At 39.6% G+C, this 19,169-nt stretch overlaps 2 protein-coding genes across 3 annotated transcripts; both read left to right on the forward strand.

The window, feature by feature from the left end:
- Positions 1-3,467: 3,467 nt before the first annotated feature.
- On the forward strand, positions 3,468-8,452 carry ren (renin). Its single transcript, XM_023422756.2, has 9 exons — positions 3,468-3,662; positions 4,087-4,240; positions 4,747-4,870; positions 5,498-5,616; positions 5,731-5,927; positions 6,524-6,646; positions 6,786-6,927; positions 7,026-7,124; positions 7,900-8,452. The coding sequence occupies exons 1-9, from the start codon at positions 3,586-3,588 to the stop codon at positions 8,059-8,061; spliced, it is 1,197 nt and encodes a 398-aa protein (XP_023278524.1). The 5' UTR covers positions 3,468-3,585; the 3' UTR covers positions 8,062-8,452.
- A 2,892-nt stretch (positions 8,453-11,344) lies between these two features.
- On the forward strand, positions 11,345-18,797 carry csf1b (colony stimulating factor 1b (macrophage)). 2 transcript variants are annotated; one of them, XM_023422759.2, is made up of 9 exons: positions 11,345-11,966; positions 13,574-13,687; positions 13,774-13,836; positions 13,951-14,121; positions 14,401-14,599; positions 14,692-14,828; positions 18,046-18,089; positions 18,186-18,220; positions 18,397-18,797. In XM_023422759.2, exons 1-8 carry the CDS (start codon positions 11,925-11,927, stop codon positions 18,217-18,219), a joined length of 804 nt encoding a protein of 267 aa, XP_023278527.1. In that variant the 5' UTR covers positions 11,345-11,924; the 3' UTR covers position 18,220; positions 18,397-18,797. The 2 variants fall into 2 exon arrangements, with proteins under 2 accessions (XP_023278527.1, XP_023278526.1); XM_023422758.2 differs by having other exon boundaries at positions 11,346-11,966; positions 13,568-13,687.
- The last annotated feature ends 372 nt before the right edge of the window (positions 18,798-19,169 follow it).

Genomic DNA, 19,169 nt, shown 5'->3' on the forward strand with positions numbered 1-19,169 from the left:
CACCAGACTTATCCACCAGACTATGAATGTAGATACAGAAAATTACAATTTTAAAAGATTACTTTCTTGCTTTTATGAGAACCTGTTTACAGCTGTCTAAGACAGAGGGTGAAGGAATGGACAGCACAGGAGAAACAGTGTGTTTTATGAATACTTAATCATGCAAATACTCGACAATAGACAACCAAAATGTAAATATATGATCCTGAAAATGTGTTTATGTCTCTTTCAAAATCTGCCAGGCTGAATTGCTGCATGGACAAGGAAAACTAAACAGGATTTATTCTTCTGCCACATGGTTTTCTGACCCTATAGCTATATCTGATAGCATTTAAGTCTGCATAGAAATATACAGAAGATACACACACACACACACACACACACACACACACACACACACACACACACACACACACAGTAACTCCCTTCAACTCCCTCAGTTGTAATCTATTTTGTTCCCTGGTCTGTCCAGATGCATTTTTAAATCCAATGCTGCTCCCTGCTGGCCAGGAGTTATACAGCATGTTTATGCCCCCAATAAGGTCTACAAAGACACAACCATGAGAAAAAATAAAACACTTATTTATTATGATAAATCAATCTAAGAAAAAATAAATAAAGAATCTCAAAAACTCACAGTGCTCTTGGGGATGAATATCATGCTGTTTCACATAAAATATGCTTTTACTACCTCTTTTGGACTCAAATTCTACATTTTTTACCTCCTGTTGCGAAGACTGTCCCACATATTTTCGTACATATTGTCTCCAGATGGAATCGCAGTCTCTTCCTTTCTAATTTGGTGTTCATTGTCTTCAGATTTAAAAATACTACTAAGCATAAAATTAGTGAAACCAAATTACTCCTCTCTGCTTTTTGGGCACTTAATAGTATGAAGCAATTACTTAAAAGAGGTAATTAAGCACGGAGTGAGCCACAAACATCCAAACATTTTTCATTTAGTACCAGCTGTTCGGGATTTTGATCTTTTGAGGCTTTGGGAGTCAGAATTGTTTGTTTGAGTGATAACTTCCCTCAAGTCTCATTTCCTGCAAACACCCACTGCTCTGCTTCATATCTTTCCTATCATGATAGATAGCTCACAACCCTACAAGATCCTCTTACGTGAATTCTGCCTCTGATGTGCGTCAGTCAGTGGAACCTCATTTGAGGTTAAGTCTGTTGAATCTTTTTCAACAGCCTCATCTGTCATGGACACGTTTCTTTTGCTTCACTTTCTTTTGTAAACCAGAGAGTTTTATAATTGCCAAAGGCTTCTGAGGATTTCTGTACAGTCGATGACTGAGTACTAAGTTGATGTGTGGGCCTCCAAGGGAATATGAATTACACTAAAAAAACATTCAAACAAAGTTCAAATAAGTCGTCTTGCAGGAGACAGCTTTACATTTCCCATGCCCACTAGTTGAGTGGACTTGCTGGAGAGGTGGGAGGCCAGGCAGGAGTGACGCATGGGTCTCTCTAGGCAGTGTGGGAAAGAGACTTGTGGGTATCCATTTAGCCAGGCAGGTCAGGAGTCAGATGTCTGTGAGATTGTCCCCAAAATGTCCTGTCAAGACCAGCCTGGAAGGGATAATTGAAGGACAGATAAGACAGGTATAGTGGCCTCTTATTATATAAAATGTGCAATCTTAAAGCTGCGCTGATCAATCTTTTTATACTGACAATGGATTAAATGACTATGTCATGTGAAAGGCGTCGCTTGTACTGATCAACCCTCATATAATTATCATCCAAAAGCTTTTTAGCAACTTTCTAGTAGCTCATTGTTTTTGTTTTCCAGTCCGCAACTTTACTGTTTCATTTCCCTGGCACTGCTATTACTGCTTTAAACTTGTAATAATCCTTTTTTTGGCCTCTTGGGGGCAGCAAAAACATGCTGTTAACACAATATTGACATAATATCACCTTTTTAAGTTGATATGGTTAAATTATTAGCAAAAATTTACTCGTTTAGTAAATACAGAAAACATTACATTCAGTGAAAACATTATCATTCATATGGAGTTGCTGGTTTTTAGAGGTTTTTCTGCTGACAACAGCTGCGTGCTGCGACCGACAACGACGCTATGAGAGCGATGAGAGTCAACCACAGTAGTAAAGTCGCAGGCCAATAAGTAAAGCCCTGTAAAAGCTGTGGGAGCTGCAGATTCAAGTGATAATTCTCTGTAGGTTCATCACTATGAGCAACCCCTTTTATTTCATTTTTAAAAAATCGATTAGAAATGTTAGGGTTCCTGTTCCTGTTTCTATATTCACAAGTTGTACACGAGAAAACAATAGCTACTGCTTCTAGACCATAAATTACTAGTCAATCTTGCTGCAATACAGCGTTGTCTCTATAAGCCGTGTGAATCCACGCTATCTTTTTCTGGAAGCTCTACCTACCGGGAGTATCTTAGTGGCTGACCTCTGATCTCTGCGAAGGCTGTCCGAGCTTGTGCCTGATGGGAGCCCCCACATATCTCCTAGCTCAACTGGGTGGTCGGTACAGTACCAACACACGACCCTATCCTGACAGGCCAGATACTGCGGGAATCCTCCCTGTGTTAAAACCCAGTTAGAACTAGCACACAATGATTAGGTATTAAGCCTTGTCGAGTCTGAGCATCGCAGCGAGAGGTACAGTGCGAAAACACAGGATACTGCCAATCTCCTGCAACACGTAATACACTCAATATGGGCCCGGTCTCCTGCCAGTGATCTCTATCTAAGACCTTGAACTGAGCTTACAGATGTGCTGTCCTTCCGTCTTTCCGTGTTTACGTGAAAATCAATACTAAAGTGGTGCAAAGGCTACAGACTTTGCTTTTACTTTTGCTTTGCATGAGGAGAGAAATCTCCAGTAGAGGGTAAACAGAGAGTTATAAAACCTGTCTTGCTGTACAGATAAGAAAATTGATGGCTGTGGGGGAAAAGACACAAGACAAGCCAAATGTTATCAACTTTAGCAAAAACGACTATCAACATTTTGACCTGATCGTCAATTCAAACATTTTCACCAAATCAGCCATTTTGTAAAACTAGCTAGGTCCACAGCAGCGGAGATTTAAAATGACGTCTAATTTGCCCCGACAGCTCGGAGCATCAGTCAGTCCCTCCAAAGCTCTCACAGGCCTGCAGACAAGGTGTCCAGCCTACAAACGTCAGCAATCTCAGGAGCTCTGCACCCCTGCTTTCTGTCTTCAGTGTTTTTTAAGGGGTCAGAGTTCAGACCTCTCACTGGGACCTGTTTATCACAGGAGGGGTTGTGTGACCAAGGCAGAGGGGTAAGATGTGGTGGGTGGGTGGGTTGGGGGGAGGGAAGCAGAGGTTGTTTTCAAGTGGTCACCTCCAGGAAAGGTCCCAGCCGCAGTCAGTGGCCCATGGGTGAGAGCATGGTGAAGAGGACATGGTATAAAAAGAGCTGAGGGACCAGACAGCGCAGAGGGAGAGAGGGAGAGAGAGAGAGAGAGAGAGAGTGGCAGCTTTCACCAATTCAGATTCAATAAACGTGGAATATTCACAAGACTTTGCATATACAGCCTTCGTTTTTTATTTTTTTAGCCCGCCTTCAGAGAAGTCACCATGGCACTACTGATGAATTGTTTGATGTGTGTGGTTGCTCTATCATTGACGGTGACCATGAGCCATGCTTTGAGAAGGTAAGAAAGATCATTCCTTAATTTACCTGATTTCCATAGAGATGGGAAAATGCCAGTAAGGAACTTATTGTTTAATTAGAGAAAATGTGCCACAGCAAAGCAGTGACAGCAAACAACAAAACAAATAAGGACAGGAAAACAAATGTGTTTTATTGATTCATTATAAAAGTTAATGTTTTCAGCATGGGCTTAACATGTGTTTTTGATTATTTTTCTGGCTAGGCGCTGAGAGCTAAGCTGTCTGTACTTTATTAAAGCTCACTGTTTTACTGAGATGATGACCAGGCACATCTATCCAACATAAAGCATGGAGAATGTACTTCAGAAACCTCACAGATGCCTTCAAGTTATCGCGAGCACTGTTCCTCTGTGCATTCATGTTTCTGTCAGCTGAGGATTTGTTTCCCTGCTCGTATGTCTCCAGAGTCACCCTGAAGAAGATGCCATCTATCAGAGAGACACTGCAGGAGATGGGTGTTTCTGCAGAGCAGGTGTTGACTGAGCTGGCCCAGAAGAGGACAGCCGACAACAACAACAACAACGGGACTGTTCCTACACCTCTAACCAACTACTTGGATGTGAGATACTTTTTGGTATTTTTACACTGTACCATGTATTTAACAGCACGATTTAAAAAAAAAAAAGCTTGTAGTGAACCTCTTTGAGTGGTAGAGAGGATTCTGAGTCATGCAGATGATAAGAATCAAAAGCAACTGGATTTGGTTTTACTCTTGAAGACAAAAACAGACTTTGGCCTTGAAGGTTAAAGCGGCCACTCATCCAAGAGGCCTCATCAGTTCTGTTGGATGACTGTCATGACATCTTAAAGAGTAAAACAGCAGATCCATTTCCCTTTGAATTCGAATTAGCACTTCAGCTCTTCCTTGTGTATGAGTCATGCTCTCACTCTCACTGTCACATTTCATATTCTCAAATTACATTTATTCCTTATTGTAAAGACGACAATGGACAACAGATTTTAAAGAAACATTCAAACAACATCAAACGTACATGAGAATTCACTAGTTTAGCAAAGTCTGAAATTGTATCACAAATTTACATTGTTCCTGTTTATTCCCAATAGACTCAGTACTTTGGGGAAATCAGTATTGGCTCTCCGGCCCAGATGTTCAATGTGGTGTTTGACACAGGCTCAGCCAACCTGTGGGTGCCCTCGCAAAGCTGCTCACCTTTCTCAACCGCCTGTTGTAAGTGTCCATGTGCACACGTACAAGCAGGAAAATAACATTTACCTAACATGGCAATAATTGATATAGATAATATTCAATAGTAATGTAGCAAATTACACTGCGAAAGGGGTCACTCGTAATGAGCCACAACAGGCACAATACAGCTCTAAAAACTCACTATAAACTACCTGCTCAGCACCAAATGGCAGACAGTCACAGTCCATGAATTGTGACTAGCTGGTGAAGGTAAAGGAGAAAATAGGAGCTAAAGAAGCTGGTATTTTCCTCAGGGGTTGGTGGAGACCGAAAACTGAGCTTAAAGAGAATGAAAATGGGACTTATTTTCATCAAGTAGGCTGACACACAACTGCAAGAGAATAATAATATTGAAACTGCTAGATGTATAAATAGGAAACAGTTTCCTGACAAGTTCACAATATCAATTTGAAAGATGATGATTCAGCCACATTGTGTTCTCAGTTTGTTTCTGCTGCGCCTGTGTGGCTACAAAATCAGTTATTGCAGGTTTAAATGAATGAAGTAAATGTTATTTTCAAATAAATGAAATGTTGGAGGAAACATTCTTAAATAAAGCTTCCCAGATGCACACTTGTTTTATGACTCAAATCAATTTTGAACTTTTAGTTACTCATAACAGGTATGATGCTTCTCAATCCTGGACTTATGTTGAGAATGGAACGGGATTTTCCATCCAGTATGCCTCTGGAAATGTCAGGGGATTCCTGAGCGAAGATGTGGTCATGGTGAGTTCAAAGTCATCGACTTGAAAATTGAAGGAGTTTCTTTCTTTCGCATAAATGCCTGAACTTCTTCTTATATGTTAAACTTTGGACCTTCTGCTTGTTTTATTCCTGCAGGTGGGTGGTATTCCTGTGGTGCAGGTGTTCGCTGAGGCCACCTCTCTGTCGGCCATGCCCTTCATCTTCGCCAAGTTTGATGGAGTCCTGGGGATGGGTTACCCCAACGTGGCCATCGATGGCATCACTCCCGTGTTTGACCGCATCATGTCTCAGCATGTCCTCAAGGAAGAGGTGTTCTCTGTCTACTACAGCAGGTGGGTTGAACTGAGTCACCTCACCTCTTCTAGTTTCTGTGTAATTTTGTATGAAGTCACCTCTGAAGAAGAGAAAACGTCATTTAGATTTATAAAAGGTGCTCAGTTAGAAAATCTAAACTAATTTGGCTTGGAGTGACACAAATATGAGATTTTTTTTAAATGTAGTCATTGTGGAGACTTTAATTTGATAATTGGGGGGGGGGTTGTCTAAAATCATCTTGTCTGAACATGTGTCAAGTTTATTTTTTGAAATTACTGGTAAAACTGAAGAAAGAAAAAGAGCATTAGTGAGCAAAAACAAAACATCAAGAACATCCTAACAGCTAAATCTGGATCTGGATCTTGCGAGAAGAGGGTGTTTTGAGAAAGAAGCGAATATTTAAGTCTATTTTCTCATCAATTTATTGTGCTCATTTATGTCCAGAAGAAACCAGTTGAAAAAAGATGATGTTTGTCTTTTCTCTGGGGAAGCCTCATAAGATTGACAGTTCGTAGGAACTTCAGCAAAAGGATGTTCATGAACACCACAGCAGTGACATTGAGAATATGCAGAGCAGAAATGGCTTAAAGGGTGATTTACTTATTGCTTCCAGGGACCCAAAACACTCCCCAGGTGGAGAGCTGGTGCTCGGCGGCACAGACCCAAACTACTACACTGGAAACTTTAACTATATGGACACCAGGGAGGTGGGAAAATGGGAAGTTATCATGAAAGGGTAAGACATTTGCTTCATATCATATACATATGTCTGTGTGTGTGTGTGTGTGTGTGTGTTTGTTTGTGTGTGTGTGTGTGTGTGCGCACACTCATTCAGAAATGCGTTACATTTTCCACCTCTTCTTTCATTCTTTCAGAGTTTCTGTGGGAATGGAGATGATGTTTTGTGCAGAGGGCTGTACAGCTGTGATCGACACGGGCTCCTCCTACATCACAGGCCCAGCCTCCTCTGTGTCTGGGCTGATGAAAACCCTCGGAGCACAGCTGGATGAAAGTGGAGTAAGTTTTTACACACGCAACATGTTTTGCCACACAAAAACACTTGTCTGTAAAAATCCAGTACGCGTCATCACTCATTAATTTGTGTTGCCCATCAGTACAAAGTCAACTGTGACACTGTAAAGACGCTGCCCAGTGTCACTTTCCACCTGGGTGGCCAGGAGTACTCACTCAGCCAGGAGGATTACATCTTATGGGTAAGGATGACAAATACTGTATAATTTTAATATATAAAATGCTGGTGAAATGTAACCAAGCACATACACTCCAGTACTGTCCTTAAGCACAATTCTTACACTAAGTATTTCCATGTTATGTTACTGCTACATTTCAGATGGAAAAAGTACATTTTACTGCACTACATTCATTTAACATTTACATTTACTAGTTACTTTGATTTTTACCCAAAAAATATATGACCAACTAATAAAATATGAGCTGTTATTATGAATTACATGCCTTGCACCCGCAAACAGGTGTTTTCAGTTATGTGGTGAGACCTAACCTGTGGAAACCTAGTCAGGTTTCAGCTCTGGCGAAATCCCAGCACGTAGCTCTGTGCTACATGCTGGGAGTTCAGCTCACTATGTACTAGTACAAATGAGAAGTCACAACTTGTCCCACAACAAAGCTAGAAGAGCCCCTGAAGTCCTGAAAAACAACTATTTTTGATCTTTTTTACATTTACAAGAAACTAATAAAAAATCTTTCAGGACCTCGTGGGCTCCAATTTAACTCTCTGAAAGGAGGCACTTGTAGTTTTAATACTTTAAGTACAGTTTGCTGTTCTTCTGATGAAGCTGGATTTTGAATGCATGACTTTACTTGTAACAGTGTAATTTTAGTTTTTAATTTTAGTTTTTTGCTATTTTTTTTAATGTAAAGAATTCAAGCACTTCTTCCACCACTGTAAATATGTTACTGTTGCAGTGTCTTATCATAATAAAACTAGACTACTCTTTGTGTCTGCAGCAATCACAGATTGAAGGGGACGTCTGCACCGTCACCTTCAGGGGCTTGGATGTGCCGCCCCCTACAGGTCCCATCTGGATTCTGGGGGCCAACTTCATCGCCCGCTACTACACAGAGTTTGACCGTCGTAATAATCGCATAGGCTTTGCTACTGCAGTCTGACAGGAACCGAGCCTGTTTTTCTTCTCCACTATTTCTTGCTGCTATCTCCCAACGTTTTCTTGATGCTTCCTTGTCCAGTTCTCCTTTCCTTTGTATTTTATGAAAACTCATGATCCAAATAAGTCTGTCTTATAAAAAATGCTAGAGAGTGCACATAAAAGAACTCATCCTCACATTTCTTGCAAATCTATGCTTTCCTACTATATATGAATATTTTCTACCAGTTGCACTGAACGCCTTCTGAACATGTTTTTTATTTATAAGCATTTACCAGCAAATGCGTGTGTGTGTGTGTGAGTCTACTGATTATTATCATACAGCAACAGTGGAAATCCATATCTGTACCGCATTGACGTAACAAGAATAAACTTGTTTACTGGAGTTTCAGTTCGATTCGCTTCTGACTGCTCCTCCATTGTTTCAGCCCAAGTCTGTCGAATGCATTTTGTGACCATGTGAAAGTGAGAACCAGATTGCTGTAGCAGAATCAAACAGCCACACCAGAGCAGTCACAGAAACACTTGTCATTGATTATGAATGACTATGTATAAACATTTCTATTTTTAGGTAGAAAAAGGTAAAACAATACACATTTGTCTGCGTCACATGTGGCGGTCATGTGATTAGGGACATTGCTTGTCTCCCACCAGTGTTTCCTCTGCACTTTGTGGCTTTACAATTATTAACCAACAGTTACAGCAGGAGTGGCTGATATAATGCCACAATTATATTTTCATCCTTTTTCAAGTTTTTGTGCAGCTTGTGATCCCTGACAAATCAAAACAATTATTTCTCTGTAGCAAAAAGACTTATTTTTGGTGTAAAAAAAAAAAAAAATTCTGTCACTAGAAAATCATAGTTTAGGACTGGAATCCAGAGTCTGAACTACGACACTCACAAGGAGTAAACATGCTTCTTTGGGGTGATTTTAAGACTGACTCGACAAAGATGGTTATTTCTGCTTACTTAGCAGGCAGACGAGACACGGAGATAACAAAACAATAAAAACACACATATTCATCAGATGCTTTTGTCAGATCTTTTTGTCTCTTTTTATCTGAATTGCTCAGGAAAGTCCTCTAATGTTACGATGAAATGACAGTGGGGATGTCATGCTTCCTCACTCTCACATCCATGAATTGTCTGCTTTGGATTTTATCTGCTGATAGTCTCAGTGAGGTGAGGGTGGATATGTCTGCACTGGCAATTTCTCAACAGTCTCTTCAAACCATTGCAAAAACATGTCTCTCAGTATGAGTCAACAGAACTATTCGGCCTGGAAACCTGCCCAAACAACCACCCAGTCACACAAAGACGTTTCATAACATATAATATATTTTATTATTTTTCTGACAAATATGTGTTCAATAAACTTATAGCTAAAAGCTCGAAACACAGAATCCATGCCTTGACCCTTGAATAACTGCCCACTATTGCTTCACACAACCCCAAACTATACCATATAACTGATCTAGTGTTACATATTGTTTTAGTTACTTTTGAACTGGTGAACCTTTAAAACAACAAATGGTCTTATACTATTAGTATTATGTATATAATCATCGTCATTTCAAGCCAGGGAACACTGTGTAAGACAATTTTTTCATGTTAAACTTTATTAAAAAGATCATAATCTATAAAGGACAATGCAATGTCTTTCTCCTCATCTGTAGTTATACAAGACTACAGTTCCAAGATCAACCTGTCATACAGTGCAAATGCTATGTTAAAAGAAATGTTCGTTTATCTTGCAGTTGTACATTTATGGGAATTATATTTATTTGCTTTCTTGCTGAGGGCTAGATGAGAGCATCAAGAAGGCTTTCTCATATTTGTCCGTTCAGTATGAAGCTGGAACTAACAGATGATTAGCTCGCCTGACTGTGTCCCAGAGTGACAAAATCAGCCTGGCACCAACTCTAAAGCTCCCTCATTAAGACATGATGTCTTGTTTGTTTAATATGTACAAAAGCCAACGTGTAAAAAGGCTGTGTTAATTTGAAATGTTGTCAATTGTCTAACTTTAATCAGAGGGATCTCCAGGGGAAATTCCAGAAATGTCAGCAGTTTGTCAAGTTATTGTGGATATAATCCAAGTTATTATCCACAATAACTTGAACCCCCCTCCCACCCCCGGAGTTTTATTCTGGACATTTTGTGCTACAGAACAGAAAACATGATGTTTGAAAAGACAGAAAAACACAGAAATACAGAAAAGTAGTAGTGATAAAATTAAAAAAAGAAGTTTATGTGAAACAGATGGGCACTGACCGTTAAATACAAATTTTCCTGTGGCAGAAGGGACATGGCACAGAGTACTGCATAATATAGTGCTGAACTTTACACTTTCTAGCTGTCACCTTCCTGCCTCTCCTGCACAAGCTTAGTATATGAAGGCTAAAGTGCATTTATATAAATGTCTTTGTGTACATATTACATCTTATGTAATAACTGAATCTTTTAACGTGCAAACAAATAAAAATACATATATATTAGATTTCAAGACTGTTATTGTTGATGCTGTAATATGAGTAGCAATGTAATGTTGTTGCCTATTGAGATGGAGCTAATTTGAATTACTCTTAATGCTGTTGGGTTGTCTAACCTCCAACAACGCATCATATTTTATTTGTTTATCACATGTGTGTATGTAAGAGGTTAATCTCCAACGTAACTAATAACAAAAATTTCCCTCTGTAGTAACCTCAAGATTGTGTTAGTACTCTGCTTGAGCGCATGCACCCAGTTATTTCATATTCTAAACTAGAAAAACAACACTACATTCCACAGTATGACACCAATAAACTATTCAGATACATGAGTGATGTTGTTAAGAGGAATGTGTTCACAATACAAAGTGTAACAAGTCACTTCCTGTGTTAATAGATCCCAGGCCAAATGTTTTTATGTTCTCTGTTTGAGTCCGTTGATCTGTTATGAGAACGAATCCCCATCAAAAATAGCCCATAAAGGCGTTTATGTGAATGTGTGTGTGTGTGAGTTTGTATTTCTCTCTCTCTCTCTTTCTCTCTCTCTCTTTCCTTGGTTTGGTCAGGTCTTCCCAATAGTAGTACACACCCACTTTTTCTCAATAAATCCAGTTAGAAAAATCACAGGAAAAAAAAAAATTAAAATAAAATATAAAGTTCAGGATTGCTCAAGCAGCATGCCTCCGTCAGCCTCTGCAGACACCCACAGTGATGTGCAGATCTTCTGCTGAAGTGTTGAGTGCGTCTTATTTTTCTTGCTCCGTTTGACTCAAGTGTGTCCACTCAGTCGTAGCATTTACGGAGGAAAGCAAGGGTGTATGGCCCTGGACCAAATTTTTGTTCTGAGGGTTCGTATGCGGAACACTGTTTTAAATGCAAGCTGCTTTCAAGGGATAGAGTTTCGAGAACAAGAACAGATGTTACCAGCACCCTCTTAAAGCTCCCACAAGGTCCTTTTGTCTATTTTGTCTTTTCTTTTTTCTATTCTTTTTTAATAATTCTTCATGAAGACTCTTGCCAGATGTGTTGACCAGATTATACATTAATTCAGCCACTCTACAACCCCAAAACCAATTTGTTAAAACACATCTGCAGAGACCAGGACGTTGTATCTTGTCAAACAGAAGTGAGATGGGAGGTCTTTAAAAAGGGCTGTCTGTCAGCAGAGACAGTTAGTCTCAGTTTGAACTCACTCTGTGCAGGAGGAGCACATCAGGCAATGCTTTGAAGACCAGCGCCACATGACGAAGTGTCAAATTTACTTAACAGCAAATTCCTTTCTGTGGAGTGGAACTGAATTTATGAAAAGGATCTCTTTGCTTCAATGTGTGTGACAGAGGAGTCTGGTGTTTTCCACTGCCAAACACTTACCAGATGACCATCCTTGTGTCAACCCTGATTCAGAGCAAAGCTAAGGTAGGTGAGAACTTTTCTACAATCACGGCAGTAAAAAGTCCAACAGCTCACTGAGTACAAGGGCGATAAAAGAACAGAACATGTGTCAGTGAGAGTATGAAGCTTGATGCTTGATTGTGCAGTTTGCTGACCTACATACATATCATGGACAGCATGGAGAAAACAAATCATGTGATAGGTGACATTTGCATCATGTGCTCCTGCATTTGCCACATACCAGTCACATCAATAGTTTTATTAGATTACATTAATCAGATTATGTGTCATCATCAGTCATCAAATGGGTTTCCAATAAGACTTGGCGGCTGGTGTGATAGTCTCTCACTTCAAACGTAGCATCTTGTTTTACTTTAAGAATCACTTAAATAAAATTAAATTAAATCCTCTTTGTTTCAAATGCTACTTTTTCAAGATTATTATTTTTTTAAATTGCTTTAATAGTTGATTAAAACCATAATGGCAAAAGATTTTTCCTTTTCCCTTCCTTCAGTTCCCGACAATCGATTGGCGTGCACATATTGAGCAACTTAGACTCATGGTGAATCATGACATTTAATCTACAGGACCTGCTTATGTTTATGTTAATATAATTCAAAAACCCAAACAAGAGTTAAACTGTACAGCTCAGCATTATATGAGGAACAGACAGCAAAATGTGAAAAGAATACTTCTGGTCTCTGGAGGCTTTCAAAGAATTGTCCTTTGTGCCTTAATACATCTCAGAAGTCGACCAGGCAACAAATAAATCATCTTTTATTGTTTCAGTTCAGTGTTTTGCTGGCATCTGTCTGAACTGTTTATTGCAAAAGCTGCATTTAACTCACAGGTCAAGTCCAGAGGATGATTATCACAGAATACCTTCCAGTGCACACACATTGCCCACAGCGTTGGGAACATATGCTTGTCACCATGTTTTAAACCCGAGTAGAAGAATTAGGTCCATCTGGAGCCCATTTTACTCTTACAGATGCCAAAAGGTGCTTGGTAGTAGACATCATTGGCTACAGGCGGAGTACATGCATGTTGCGCTCTCTGACCATGCTTTCATGGTAGATGGCACTATTTGACCATAGCTGGAACTTATCTAACGCCAGGGTGGGTTCCTCTGAGGTCACACAAGTGGGAAAGAAAGTATTGTTGTTACTACAACTGAACAGCTTTTACCCATGAACTACTAGATTGTGGATGGAAAGGCAAGAATTGCTCAGATGCCTGCTGTTACACTGGTATGGCACAAATTAAGAGGGAATTGCATTTGAGTTTCTTTTGAACTTGGTTTTCCTTTTAAAATAATTTACAAGATCATCTTTCCTCTCTTACATCAGAAAGATGATCACACTGCTATGTGGAGTGCATTCATATGGAAATATTTGATGTCAGTATTACCACACTGACTCTTAATGTCGCCCTCGTTGGATTTGTGGTTGAGAGTATTTGCTCCATTTTGCTATTTTAGGTTGCACAACCCATTGAGTATGTCTACTTGGGTAATGTCTGAGTATTTCCAGTGAGCTAGTGCACTTTGCAACTGTGTAAATATCTGTGGATCAGACCCTCCTTGAAGTGTTAAGGGGTGAGAAGATAATGTATGTTTGTGTCAGTTGCAGGTAAAGTGTCTGTGTGTGCTTATGTTCCTGAGCTTCCCTCTGAATATGGCTGAGATCCCTGGTCCATGCAGACACTCCATCACTAGGGAGCACCTGCTTACAGTCAGGCATCTGGTATGTGTTGAAACAATATTAGAAACAGCTGTTGATGCAAAAGTAGAGACATTGATCACACTACACAACATGTGCTGTTTCTGCAGATGGATAACCAGTTGAGAAGCGGGTGCTCGATAACCTACACATTCATAGAACGGAGAAGTTTGGTAAGGTAACATTTGTTTATTGTTACTGTTTGCCTTCAGAGAGCATCGATTCAAACTTTCCATTAACTGTACGTGCTTCTTATGACTATTACCTCATGCTCTGATTTCCCACAGAGCAAATGTTGCTTTGTAAAAGCTGCTTTACCCTGGATCCTGGAGCTCCTCACCACCCACTTCAAATATAGCCGGGGTTCAGTCAATGATGACTATGTTCAATCTCTGAGAGCGCTCATCCTCAACATATATTCTCAGAAATGTGTGCCACAGATTAATGAAGAGGTCGAGGTGAGTGTGTGTTTTTGACTGATGCACTTGCGGCTTATTTCTCAGGATTTACATTTTCTAGGATATAAAACATGAAAAAGAAATATGTGATAAGAGGAAGCATGGATTGCTTTATCTGAATTATTTACTGGGATTCTGATGTGTCTGCTGATGTTTTTGTTTGTTTGTTTGAGTATATTTCATTTTGATTTTAACATGTTCGAAATAATTTGGATCAATCAAAAAAACTGCCCAGCACATGGAGATAAATATTTAAATCATGTTTCTTGGATACGGCAGGACAAGCCAGAGAGTTTTGAAATGCTCTACAGAGGGTCTCCCACAGAGGCGCTGCAGCGGGCTTCAGAGGTGCTGTCTGTTTACTGGGAGCTGGTCACGACCAGCGATACACCAGTAGACTGGAGATGCCAGCACGAATACACAGAAACCTTTGACTCTACCACAGAGCTATCCACAGAGTCACCCACACATTTTACAGGTTGGAACCTCAATTGCCTGGAAATTATTTTAAATTATTTATGCAGATATCAGGAGCTATCCAGATCACAGATTTCTTGTCTTTTTCTACAGACAGTTATGGTAGAAAGTCAGTGAAGGCCTCACAGAGAAGACCGGTCAGAGACCTGTACAAGCTTGGTTTCATCATCGCCTCCATTTGCGGAGGACTGCTGTTCATACTAACTATCTACTGTCTGATCACACAAAAGGTACAGATGCTTCTGCCTTGTTAATTCCTACATCACATGTGACCTAATAAAGTTTAGCCACGCATTCCAGTCATTTTACAATAAAACAGGCTTGGCAGCCTGCCTCTGTTCTCTGCGGCGTTTCCTCTTGCAAAAGTACCAGCCCTCCACATCCTTATTCATTAATGCGAAGTCATAATATTTTTTAAGATGAAATTAGTCAAATTTATTTCACAAATGAATACTGTAACTGCTGTGTTTTTATGTCCTATTAAAAACATAAAACAGACACAAAGGTGTAATAAGAGCTAAATAACCCAATAAAATAAAGGCACTGAAACAGTCCCAGCTGCAGAGTACTCCTGGTAAAAATATAGGCTTTTTAGAAAGCAATAATATGCTAACAGGCGTGCTAACCGCACAGTGCGTGATGAAAAGGGGGAAAAAAGCAGAAACATCAATTTGTTGAATTTCATCGCGGCCTTGGTTTAGTTATATTAGGTCTCTGAACAATCCGTGGCATGCTTTCTAAACATTTTTATCCATTTAAAAAATCAAACATAGTCACATAGTAACCAGCTCTTTCTAAAGAAATCGCACTTATAGGGAAGCTGGGAAAGGTTTTGCTTATGAGAAGAGTCAAAAACTCTGCCAACTGGTAAATAAAGCTGCTCTTTGGCCACGTGTAGTGTTCACTTTGTCAAGATAGATTATCCTTTAATCCTCACGGAGTACTGTGTACTGCTTCTGAACTAGACAAATATTTAGGAGCATTGGGATGTCAGTTGAGCATTGGGGACTAACTGTAATTCTGAGGCCAGCGCTTTGGTCAAGCAATTGCAGGAGGATTGCTGATGCCGAACATGCATTTGATGCATATGTTTTTTTCTGTAACATCAGTATAGTAGCTTCAAGACGTTGCAGGGAGCACCCAGAAACACCCCCACAGCTGGGAGGTGACAGTGCTAAACCACTGAGTTGGAGTAACACACTGTGCGTTGAATGGCAGGGTGGATTTTGATCACATGGGTGGCAGAGAATAGGTTCTCAGTTATCACATTAGACTAGAAGTGAAGTCTCACAAATAAATTGGCAAGAAAATGTTTCTTTTTGAGTGACTATTTTAAGTTAATATGGGATGATTCTTCACACTAAAATGACTATTTAGAGGCTCTTTCTCTCATCCATTCACATTGTTTGGACAGTCAAGCAGCTGTATTGCGATAGAAGTTCTGCAGTTTGCTAAACCCATGCACTAATAGGACTTGGTTAGTAAGAAGCTTGTTTTGTAAAGGTGTTAACATCTCCATTTAAATCATCAGCATTAAGCAAAAGCTAAGCAAGGTAATCAGTAGACAAACAAGGAATATTCACCAGGTAGACGGGCAACACACGACATCAGTGGGTTTTGGATGAAAAGCCAAATCACACCAAATTTTTGCAGCTGATTCCTGTAAATGATAACGGGAGAGAAATGCACTGGGTTCTGTCATAAACTGATCCTGTCTTGTTCAGAGTTGATTGATTGAACTTTGAATACCAAGACCAGACAGCTTTAGAGAGCAGGTGGGACAGACCTCTTGTTCGGGAAGTAGGCCTATTGATTGTTTACATCCTTGTTTGGCCAGTTGCATGCAGTGACATATCAGCAGCATCAGGAGCGATGCTGCATGGCTGGCAGTGAATACCATGGACTGACAGAGATTAACCACATTAAAATGCTCGATGAGGTGGATCATGCTCCACTTGTGGCACGCTATTGATATCCTGCAAGCCATGTTTTCCCCCCGCAGATTTTGTCTATGACCCTGCTAATTCTATTTCCTGACTATCCTATGTTCTGCCACAGTGTGTGGGTAAATGTTGTCCTGCCAAGTGCCCCTAAAAGCCTAAGATCTAAGCAGTAAACCCTCTCTGACTTTAATTAACATCATCTGTGTGCTCAGTGAGAAATGTGTGACTACAGAGGAATGCATGAGATTAAATGCTGTGTGAGGAAATGGACAACGTTGGAAATCACACGTTACTTTGGGCAGATGCATGTCTGTGAATATTCTGTTTAAGAACTGGCATGTTTATGTTGGTTGCCGTATTTGCTCTGTCGCCGTGAAGCATACATTGGCCAATACAGTTAACTACCACGCCATCCCATGTCTGTCAGCTGAATGAACAGTGTAATTACAGTATGCAGCTGGTTTATTACATTTTCTGAGTATATGTGCAAGGAGAAATCCTGTCCAGACAAACAAATTAGTCCATGTAGTTGAATTTAGTGTCCCGTGCAGAGGCAGATGGTCAAACATTTTCTAGACTGTGTCTAAATATATAGGCTGAAACAAGTTGAGTGAGTTCAAAAAATAATTTGTCTGTAAATTGTCTCTGACGCATGCAAGCTCTGTCCATCTGCATAATTTCTGGACAATATTGCAGTGTTAATATCAAAGCTTTACTGGAGGCAAGATCATAACTGAATGAAGGTTCAACCAGGAGCCAGACATACGACTCTTGTTAGTCTCCAGAGCTGCCTCTTTCAGCAGACCTGGAATTCCCATCATTTCTGCACAGTTTGCCTGCAGTGAGTCAAAATCCCTAAGTGCTACACTGAAAAGACTTCAAAGAATATATTTATTTTCACTGAAATCCTCATGGTCTGTGACCCACCTTGGGTCACACCCCACCCACCAAGATCTTGCTTTGGTTTGTCTACAGGGGTGAGACAAAATAACTTCATAAACATCACACTACCATGGACTTTACAAATGTATCTTTTGACTGTTAACTTGAAAGGTGGTCATAAAAAGTTTATTTGGTCAAGGAGAATGGAGGCAGTGGCAGCAGCTTGGATTCACAGCGGTTATAACAGATTCCAATAATGATAATAATGAAAGTTTTAACAGTGGAAAAAAATATTGAATCACTCATAGAGACTTTTCTACTTCTTGCAGAATTACATTCTACTGGCCTGTCCATTTATGTGCTCAGTATGTTCCAACTCTGTCATATCTTTCCTAAATTATGGCAAAATACAGTTATTTTGTCTCAACCTTCGCACACAACCCTGTCAGTCGCCTGCCTCCTGCTCTTTCATGAGTCAGAACTCTAGCAATTTATCAAGTGATTTAGTCACTTCAAAATGTAATAAAATGAGGTGTTTGTTACTTTGTCACTCATGCTGTAGTTACTCACCCTATGTGTGCATTGGTTTCATTTCATAATGTCTTTTTTTTGTCCTTAACAGAGAACTCACAACCCTCACAGATCAAGATCTTACACAAACTCAAGGTAAGAACATACTGAAATATAAAATTAAAAATGATTGGTCTTTCTATTTTACTGAAGTCATCCTAATGGATCTATTTGTCATCTGGATTAAATCAGAGACCTGCAGGAAATAGAGATGGAGCCACAATAATGTGAGTATTCTTCTAACCTATATCAAATGTTATGGTCAGTTAAACAGCTGGATCTGGCAGACATTAAATGTCTTTAACAAACACATGCGTCAGCCTCAATGTAACATATGACGGTTGTGCACACACCTGTATGTGTTTATATTCTTTGTACTTTGAGTGTTTTTCTCTCCCTTCAGGTGGTAAAGAGCACAACGCTGCAGCCGCAGACGGAACACTTGTGAAGCTGTACATTTTATCCATCATGAACAAGTTTTCATATCACTACCTTGTATGTAATGTATCAGGCTCTCCTGTTTAATCGGAAGCTTCGCTTTGACTGAAAGCAAAGATGGACCTTATTTGGAATAATATGCTATGTATATTATGTTTATGCGTTATCTTTTGCAGATATCTTTTCCAGTTCACAAAAAAAGTTTTATTTTTACACTAGTTATGAATGTTGAATAATGTGTCTCCATTTGCTGCCACTTAACCAACTGTTTGTAATGTTGTTTGCCAAACAGTTCCACAAGTTATTTATTAGTTTGACTCTATTCAATTACCGTATTGATAATAAAAGTTAACCATCAATACTAAATCCAAACTGTAATGCTCTCCAGCTGTACAGCTACCAGTGCATTCATATACTAATCAGCCACATTAAATCCAGTAACTATACGCACACACACACACAGTATGTATATACATATATACACACACATGTATATATATGTATATATATATATTGTATATACATTTACATTACATTATATGTATATATGTAATGTAACACACTTTTCGCATTACATTTACGCTTTTATCCAAAGCGATTTACAAGTGAGGGACATAACTAGTGTGTAGTGTGTGTGTGGGTGATGTGAATATGCCTTAACAGGTTTTTATGAACACCTCATGAAATCCCATCTAAAGAACAGGTAAAGGCCTCATTAAGGGATTTAGGCCACTTAAT

The sequence above is a fragment of the Seriola lalandi genome, unplaced genomic scaffold (assembly GCF_002814215.2).
Source record: "Seriola lalandi dorsalis isolate HSWRI2012SDOR001 ecotype SW California unplaced genomic scaffold, Sedor1 jcf7180002054685, whole genome shotgun sequence".
NCBI lineage: Eukaryota > Metazoa > Chordata > Actinopteri > Carangiformes > Carangidae > Seriola > Seriola lalandi.